This window comes from Ixodes scapularis, unplaced genomic scaffold, assembly GCF_016920785.2.
Source record: "Ixodes scapularis isolate PalLabHiFi unplaced genomic scaffold, ASM1692078v2 PGA_scaffold6__148_contigs__length_123643588, whole genome shotgun sequence".
Lineage (NCBI taxonomy): Eukaryota > Metazoa > Arthropoda > Arachnida > Ixodida > Ixodidae > Ixodes > Ixodes scapularis.
In genome coordinates, this window is record NW_024609881.1 from 24515238 (window position 1) to 24524974 (window position 9737).

The 9737-nt window shown below is 44.2% G+C and overlaps 2 protein-coding genes across 2 annotated transcripts in view; one reads left to right on the forward strand and one right to left on the reverse strand.

Moving 5' to 3' along the window:
* LOC115328786 (zinc finger protein OZF-like) overlaps positions 1–6450 on the forward strand; it is a 46429-nt gene extending 39979 nt beyond the window's left edge. Inside the window, exons 2-3 of the transcript XR_005716952.3 lie at positions 2910–3019; positions 4466–6450. The gene's annotated coding sequence lies outside the window, so the exon portion shown is untranslated. The remainder of the gene's footprint in view (positions 1–2909; positions 3020–4465) is intronic.
* On the reverse strand, positions 2906–4981 carry LOC120846069. Its single transcript, XM_040217709.2, has 2 exons — positions 3534–4981; positions 2906–3281 (listed from the first exon to the last, which is right to left on the reverse strand). Exons 1-2 carry the CDS (start codon positions 3860–3862, stop codon positions 2906–2908), a joined length of 705 nt encoding a protein of 234 aa, XP_040073643.1. The 5' UTR covers positions 3863–4981.
* Positions 6451–9737: the final 3287 nt, after the last annotated feature.

Below are 9737 nucleotides of genomic sequence, written 5' to 3' on the forward strand. Positions count from 1 at the left end.
TCAGCGATTGGTCGAGACAGACGTATCCTCGGTCACGTTTTGGTTTGTGATTTGAACGCTGTTCCAATTTCCACTTAAATAACTATCAAACGTATAAATCGGACCGAAATGATTGCTAAACCTTAAATAAAACAGCATAATTTTTTTTTCTCTTTGCTATGCTGGACGTGAAACGGGCAACGAGCAACTATGGGCAAACAAAATAAATAAAAAAGAACACAGTGCAGAACACGACAGAGACGTTTGGTTTTGGTTTCAGATGTTGGTGTCGTGTTTACTTTGGGAACGACCACGCGCTGCTATAACCTACCACGGTAACCAGAGTCTCGATCTCCCAAATGTTACCGATACCGACTATTTACATTGTCACTCCCTACGTCATCTCCGTTTTCGAAGGCGCAGAAATGAATATGGAGATAGTTCAGCTTCGGTTTCTTCAGTTTTTTCGTAGGCACAGAAAATGCATCACAAATGTCTAAAAAATGGGCAGTGTGTTAGGTTCCCAAGAAACCCAAAAATACAATTAAAAAAAATTAATTAAAATCGTTTTCATCGTCCCTTTAAGAGGGCAGTGAAGCATTCCTTTAAGAGGGCAGTGAAGTGTTCAAGCACCCACTATTAACATGTTCCAAACTTGGGAATACTGCAAATTATACACTAAGTGCTCCATTTGATTGAACAAGTGCCCATTTCCAGATCATTCCCGTTTTTATAAATAATGACGAGTGCTCCCCTGGTATCTTATGGTAGTTGTTCTTCAGTCACTTTTACCCACATAGTTTCTACCGGCACTCCAACCTCTTTGTTGCATATACAGGGGCCAGCGAAACTGCCCCCAGTACGTCTATCCCCCCTTTGGGAAGGGCAGCACTAAACTCGTTACATGTTAGAATCACATGTTCAATTGTTTATATCCGCTCTGCACATAGTGTACATTTCATCCATACCTTCAAACTTAGCCCTGTATGTGTTTACACTTAAGACTCCTGTCCCTGCCTAAGCCAGTTAAGTGCTCCCTCTGGAATTATTGCCTTGCCAAGGTATGCCCATGATTGCTGGACTGATTTTTAACCAAAACGTGGCTGTCCGCAAATATGCATAGACGAAAGAGGCCAGACAAGCTAGAAAGTGGCCACAGATGACAAACCTCAAGAACATCATAACATAAGGAAAGAAGCAAAGGTTACACATTTGGCTGGAAAGCCCCAATAGATTGAGCCAATCTTGGGTGCCAAGGTCACCATGCCTTTCAAGGAAGCGAAACCAGCAGCCGAAAGTAGTGGGACTCGGTGAGCTCTGTATCCCAAGGTCTTAACTAAGCTCTTTTAGAGCGCAGCTCTTAGGGGCCCGTTCCCAGCTTGAGCGGCGTCGCCGTCGGCGTAACCAAGGTCATCCCAAGGTCACGTGACCCCCTGAAGGTCACGTGACCCCCGCGGTCACGTGGTCTCCCCAAGGTCACGTGACCCCTCCAGGTCATGTGACCCCCAATGTCACGTGACCCCCTGAGGTCACGTGACCCCTCCCAAGGTCATGTGACCCCAAGGTGACCCCCACGTGACCGGGTCACGTGACCCCTCTCAGGTCACGTGACCCCCGAGGTCACGTGGTCTTTTTCCAAGGTCACGTGACCCCCCGAGGTCACGTGACCCTTCTAGGTCACGTGACCCCCAAGGTCACGTGACCTCCTGAGGTCACATGGGGGTCACCTTGGGGGTCACGTGACCTTGAGGTGACCCCCACGTGACACCCAAGGTCACGTGACCCCCAGGTTACGCCTCCCCGAGGTCACGTGACCCCCCTCCCCAAAGTCACGTGACACCCCCCCCCCCCGAGGTCACGTGACCCCCCCCCCCGGAGCATATTAAAGAATGAGGGGAGGAGGAGAAGGAGGAGGGGTCTACCCTCCACGCAGTACCCTTCACTCCTCCTCCTCAAGAGCTGCGCTCCAATTCGGCGTTACAGGGATTTGTAAACGGCTTTCACTTTTTTATTTGTGGACACTCTTGTGTCTAATAATAAGACAAACCTGCATGTATTTACCTAGTTTGTTCCCAGAACTAGCTGACCTTGGCCTGCACTCAGGCTATTAATATTTATGAGGCAAAGTTGCATAAGGGAGATTGGTCCCCCTATATTTTGTCCATAGACCTTTTTTCCAAGGGTGCCGCCTTCTTGAAATATCGTCACTTCCAGTATGGGTGAAAACATTGCTTTGCCATCGCCACGCCAATAGAATGAATGTAGGAGATAAGCGTAACTGTCGCCTATTTTCGTTTTGTCTCCAATCTATGTTTTTACTAGTTGCAGGTTGAGACGCTTTAATATTGTTTCGTCGCCCATATCGGATATGCCTACTTGGCGGTCGGGGGTGAGAGCAAGCGGAAAAAGTTTATATAGCAGGCATCCATATTAGCGGGACATGACTGCACCACATGTTGTAATTCTTTTACTGATAACTTCATGGAAGACTTTCTATCTGAACTGCCATAATCAGTAATTGCCAATTAGAAGACGGCATATCTAACAATTTCTAGATATTGTTTTCGTTCTTTCTTAATAATTATGCATTCAGATCCAGATTCTAAATCCAAAGGTACCGTGGTAAAAACACTTCTCAAAAAAATACAATTTTTAGAAAACAAAATTTCCAAAGGGAGAAGGTATGTGAAGTTTAATTTATAAATCAGTTAAAAATGTATGCATTTTTTAGGATTTCCATTTTTCAAGAAATGGGACTTTCCTTAAAGCCAGTTGCATTTGAGTGCTTCGGTGAATCGAATTTCAAAGCACAGCAAAATATTCAGCTAGAGCTGCAGCAAAACTGCATTAATGACTACTCTTTTCCAAACTAATTGGCTATCTTAGTTTGGCTTTCCTTGTGTGTGAATACATATCCTCTTTTCGTCTAGGTGATGGAGCTGCATTGTTGAGGGAGACCAGCTACCCACTGAAAGTCACCGAGGACATCTGGTTCGGATGCTGTTCCTGCACCTATGTCACCAGAGATCAGCGTGGAATTGTGAGCCATCTGACTGCCCATGGTGATGAACAATCGAAGTGCCAGCATCCTCCCAAGTCTGGCTCTAATGCTCAAGTGCTCGGCAACACTCAAAAGCACTACAGTGAAAAGCCATTTAAATGCAAGCAGTGCCCCCAAGCCTTTGCTTACAAATCCCTTCTGAAAAACCATAATCGATTGCACACTCGTGAAAAGCCATTTAAGTGCAAGCAGTGCCTTCAAACCTTTGCTCAAAATTCCCATCTGCGAAGCCATTATCGAACACACAGGGATGACAAACCATTTAAGTGCAAGCAGTGCTCCCAAGCCTTTGCTCGAAATTCTGATCTACGAAATCATAATCATTTGCACACTGGTGAAAAGCCATTTAAGTGCAAGGAGTGCCCCCTAGCCTTTGCTCGAAAATCCGATCTACAAAGCCATAATCGATTGCACACTGGTGAAAAACCATTTAAGTGCAAGGAGTGCCCCCGAGCCTTTGCTCGAAATTCCAGTCTACGAAGCCATAATTATTTGCACACTGGTGAAAAGCCATTTAAGTGCAAGCAGTGCCCCCAAGCCTTTACTCGAAATTCCCATCTGGAAAGCCATACTCGAACGCACACTGGTGAAAAGCCATTTATGTGCAAGAAGTGCCCCCAAGCCTTTGCTCAAAATTCGTCTTTGAGAAAGCATAATCGAATGCACACTGGTGAAAAACCATTTAAGTGCAAGCTGTGTCCTCAAGCCTTTGCTCAAAGTTCCAATCTGATAAATCATACTCGAATGCACTCTGGTGAAAAGCCATTTAGGTGCATACATTGCCCCAAAGTCTTTGCTGTAAATGCCCATCTGCAAAGCCATATTCAAATTCACACTGGTAAAAAGCCATTTAAGTGCAAGCAGTGCCCACTAGCCTTTGCTCGAAATTCTGATCTACGAAGCCATAATCAAACACACACTGATGAAAAGCCATTTAAGTGCAAGGAGTGCCCCCGAGCCTTTGCTCGAAATTCCGATCTACGAAGCCATAATCGGTCGCACACTGGTGAAAAGCCATTTAAGTGCAAGCATTGCCCCCTAGCCTTTGCTCGAAATTCCGATCTACGAAGCCACAATCATGTGCACACTGGTGAAAAGCCATTTAAATGCCAGGAGTGCCCCCAAACCTTTGCTCGAAGCTCCTCTCTGAGGAGCCATAATCGAACGCACACAGGTGAAAAGCCATTTAAATGCAAGCAGTGCCCCCAAGCCTTTTCTCATAATACCAGTCTTTTCCGCCATTATCTCAAACACAGTGTTTAAAAAGCATACAAGTGTAAACAATGCCCCAAAAGCTTTGCTCAGAATAGAATTTTATCTGCCAGAACCAGATGCACGGGTGCGAAATGCCTTGCAGTTGACCTGGAAGTTGAGCCTGCCCCATGTGTAATCATTTAACTCATGCAGAACTTGATGCCATTTCAGTCGAAGGGCACTAATACAAGAGGCGTCATCCTCTGCTGAAGGAGGAGGAGGAAAGAAGAAAGGGAGGAGGAAAAAATGATGATTAGAGAGAGAGAAGAGGAAGTGAGAAGGAAACTGGAGATAGGTCCCTGAAAATTTGTTGAGAAAAGAAAAAAAGGGACTTGCAGTCGGGGAGGTCCCCCGACGATTTGTTGTGGGAAGCAGACAAATTGGAATGTGATATCTTCTTTTCACGTGCTTAGGACGTTCTAACAGGTTTAGAGACTGTTTTTGAATGTTCGACGAAACACTGGTCACTTATTGCTACAGATAATTAATGGGGTTAATATTTTTAATACCGTCAACTCAGCAGATTGTAGCGATTTGTAAGCGGAATGGGAACAGCCCCTTTCAAATAAGTTTTGGAACCAAATTTTACCCAGGATTGACCCAATCCTGAAAAAGCTATAATTCACGTAAAATTCAGTAACAAAACAACCCAAATTCAAAATGCTAAGAAAACAGCTATACGAAATCAAATCTATAACCTAGTACATTCTTGAAAAGCTGAGAAATGGGTCCAATGTAAAGAGTGCACGCTTATTCTCCTGTGCTCCTAAGAAATTATAGGAGCTTTTATCAAGAACACACTGACATTGTTTAGGAAAACTATCGTTAGAAAACTAATGTAATAGCCAACATTTCCTTTGCTAGATACACGCCAGAATGCCTGGAGAGTGCAACTGTGAAAACGAAATTTCCAAAAAGTAATTTCTTTTATGTTTACGCCACACTTAGAAATCAATCTTGCCTTTTATGGTGTTGACAGAATCTTAAAATTTTTTATTAAAGACATTCATAAAGTTAAAAAAATGCCACAGTTGCATTGCCCATTAAATTTCAGTTATGAAAAACGAGTAAGCCTTTCCTTTTGTCTAAATACTAAACAATAGTCTTCCTAATGTGAAATTTATGCCAAAAAATGGAACGAAGGAAAACACTCTCAAAGTGCTTGAATCTCTGCCTTTTCTTTTGCATCGATGGACCAAAAATAATTTATAAAAAGATAACTATGCAGTGCAAACAAATAAAATATTCTGGGAATAATCTCTAGGTGTTGGTGGATGTAAACATGGAATTTTTCAAAATTACTTTTTTTCCAGAAATTTCTTTTTCTGGGTAGTGTCCCCCAGTAAGTAGTATGTGTTAACTTTTTTCTACATTTTTTTTTTACGTCCTGTACCGTTCTAAGACCTCATCTAGCAGTTTCCTCGGGGGGGGGACTGATTGCCAAGTGTGTGTGCATCGCAACGCTCCCTGCTGCCGGTTAGGACATCGCTAGTCGAATCTCTCACACTGCCCAGCAGGTTTTACTATCAATTTACATTGTACCCATTTTGAATACTGTAATGTCCCTTTGGGACTGCATTGGTAAAAGATGTGGAAAATTTGGAACTGAGTAACATGCTCCTACTCGAAGTGTTTTCACCTTCATTGCATCTTTGCAGTCATGTATTTTTATGACTCCTGCTTTGAAATGTCACTCTCTTTTGTGTTTAGGTGTTCCCGATGTTCCCTTGCTCCGTGTTCATGTTCTTGACAGTTGTTTCCATATTGCCTGGCAGCCTGCATGAGAATTTTTAGACCGTAGGTGTCATTGCATGCAGAAAATTCCTTTTGCTTGTTTTTGTGTAAGACAGGAGAGTAGTTTGTTTTTCTGCTTCTCTCATTGCTAAAATTCATATATAATAGAATCGGGGTTCGGTGAAGTCAAGTCTCAATGAATGTTAATTTGGCCATGATTTTCATTTGGTTACAAGGTCCTTTGAATCAATGTGCTATGTGTTTATTTCTGCATTTGTAATTAGTTTGGAAGCATATTTTCATTGCGGTGATTGTTTCTTTTACTTTTCTGTCGTTTGTCTTTAACAATATCTGCGGATGCTAAATATGTCATCAGACAACTGTTTCATTGTTTCTCAAATAAAGATGGATGGTCAAGCTTCTGCAGTGTTATCTTTTTTTCTGCCGTTGCGGATCACATGTGCCACGGGCAGAGCAGCTCTTTAGAAAATTCCCACTTTGCCATCCTGCACGAGGCTGGGATCTCATGTATAGCAGTTTTATCGCCAAGAAATTGACTAACAAGTGAAAGTCTACCGTGTCAATTGACAATTGCCCAATTTTTGCTCTCCAGCAGGTTTACGTATGAGGTGACATCATGTTTTCAGTACGGTTGTGTTAGGACATTGTGCTGCATCCTCGAATGGCATGAGAAAGCGACTTGGGAGTCTAGAGGAACTTTGAACCAGATTTTATTGAGCTGTTACACCTCAGCACAGGCATCTTCGTAACAGCATATTGTTAAACGACAGTTACTAATACATATTGGTAGTATCTGGCGGCGCGCTCAGGTATATACCGTGACTACACGTATAAGAACCGTCGTGCGAAGTCTAGCCGCTTACTGCCGAAGCCATGCTGGCATGCATCAAGTTTCCAATGGCACTGTTCGATAAGACGTCATTCACACATGTGATGTGGAATGGCAACGACAATGCATGTGTCGTGAGACAGCAAAAACGAAATGGCAGCAAATCGCTGTCCCGAGCTGTGGTGGAGTGCACTCGTCTCGGCTCGGAGCATGGAGCAAATGCTTGCGCTGGGAACCTCCAGGGTTCGATCCCCACCGCCCCCGCCCGTTTCGATCTGGATGAGTTATGTACTGGCGAGTGTTTGTGTAATTACTACTGCGTGATGCACGTTAAAAACCCCAGGTTAACGGTTGTACTGCACTGGCTAAATGTCTCATCTACAGCTAAGCGACCTGTCACCCGTTGAGGCGTACCAACAACGGCAAGTCTTACGGCTGACATATGGTTTTAAAGAACTTCTTCGGCGAATGACGACGAACAAGTAGAAAACGTGTCTTCAACACGCTGCCACTCGCGCTGCAGCGACCGAGCGGGGATATGCTATCCAGCAATGGACCTTTTCCACGTACCGACGGCACCAGGCGGTGGCTGCACAAACTAAAAATCGAGGAAGTGACCTACCTGCGCTACCAATCGATATAGGGAGCTAGACTACCAGTTTCTTCGCTCTCTGAGCAGCGGCGCCTGCCCAACTTTAAAGAGGGGCATCCGTAGCGTCCACCCAAACGTCGGGTTTTCCTTTCCGTCGACGTTCTTTTTTTGTGTAACAGAATTATATATATGCTGCAGTTATGTGTTCTACTCGCTGATATACAGCCTCCTTCCGAATTTCCTCGATTTTTCGTTCCCACTTCCGCCGCTTGGCATCGGGCGCTCGCGCGTGCGCAGAACGCTTCTCCGAAATGGTCCATTGTCATAGAGATCAGCGCCTAAGCCTTATCTCAAAATCATCATAAATTGTAGGCTATTCTGGCGTGTACTACGATTAAAAAAATTGTGAGGGGAAAGCAGACTTGGACGTAGTTCAACTACTCTACTCAAACTACTGTAGTTTAACTACTTTTTTTAGTAACTTGGTAACTTTCAATTACAATTTGATTTGGGTAATTAGTAGTTTAATGTAACTACTTTTTTCAGGTAACTTCTACTCAAATTACTAACTACTTTCGAAATTATATAGTGCTAATTTTGCCCATCACGAAAGTTTGAGCGCAGAAATTAATAAGACGCCGGCAGATGAAGAGGCATTCCCTAACATGGGGCCCCCTTGTTCGGGAAGGTGTCCTTGGGTCAAGGTGGCGACGAGCAGCCAAAACATAACGCCGGCACCCACGAATGCAGGAAGAGATGCTTAACAAGCCTTGGTCGGGTATTGACCTAATCTGGTAATGCAAGCAGGCGCCGCGTTTCCAGCTGCAACCGTGAAAGACGGGGACACTCCGAGAGTTGTTGTCTGTCTTTAGAAAGTTCTGACTCAAGCGGTAGGTTCCACGGGAGGCGCCACTGGAATGACCTCGCAGCTGGGCGCCTGTTCCCATGGTCGCCTTGTCGTCAGTGCATACGCCTTTGCAAAGCCGGACTCCCTCGCGCACAAACACTGGCACGGATAATCCGTTCATGGAAGCACGTTCCCGCTTCCAGCTGCAACTGTATACGAGCGACGATGCTTGTTCACGTAATCCTTCGTGTCCTTCCGACCATCCACGCCAAAGAGACCTCCTCTTTGTTAAAAACGATTTACTTCTCAGGCGTGTCAGGCGCGTCAGAATATTGTAGTCGCCGGCGAGGATTGCGAGTTACCCTTGGGAGATCCTTTTGTTGGACCCGGCGTCAGCGGCGAAGTATACTTCGGTTCATCTTCTGTTAGACCAAAACATTTCTTTTTTCAGTAGCGTAGCACTAGCACTACAACGGGACGCGCAGTCGTCCGGATGATCTCATCGTCGTGGCGCGAGACTTGAACCCTTGACGGTCTGGTGCACTCGCTCGGCGTACTCTCAGAACGACGTCGGAATAAAGAGGGGCCAGTCATAGCAATCTCAACTTGACGAAGAAAAAAGGAAAGAAGGGGGAAAGTTTGTTATAAAAGACCCTTTTACCCGAGGCAAACCTCACATGTTTCGTCATGGACACCTAAGATGCCGACACTCGCTTACTCGACCCTGCACAGCCTGTTTCTCAAATTCAACGCTGCCGTTCCATTCAGTGCCACGGTGGAACGTCTATTTAGCTTGGCTGGGGACGTCTTTAAAAGGAAAAGGGGAAAACTCTGCTATCAAGAACTTTGAAAGTCAATTGCTTCTGCGAGCGAATAAACTATTTTGGCGAAAACGCAAGCTATAAATAGACTGCATTTATTATAGGCTCGCAGGGTTTTTCATTGATCAAAACTGCTGTTCATTTTGCTACCACAAAAATATAAAAAAAGTAACTTCGAAAGTAAGTTGAAGGTAACTCGCTACTTTTTATAGTAGTTAGTAGTTTACTCAATTACTATTACTAATGCGTAATTTCTACTCTACTCCAATTACTTTTGACGTCGATACTCAGTAACTTAACTTAACTACCTTTTTTGAGTAATTTGTACATGTCTGGGGGAAAGAAAATAAAATTGGCTTACCTATTCACTTCATTTGGCCCAAATAAGCGCCACAGTAACAATATTTTTGTTAGTGCACATGCTTGATTTACTCAGGTGAGCCCACCTTTCCACAATTTTAGTAAAAGCTTCCGGCAACTTCAGGCGCTTCTGTAGTAAATCCCAGCGTGGTAAGTTAAGAAAATGATTTTTTCTTCCTTCACGAGTGTTCCATTTTTCAACCCACAGTCTCAGGTTTCAGTCATGACGTACGATTTAT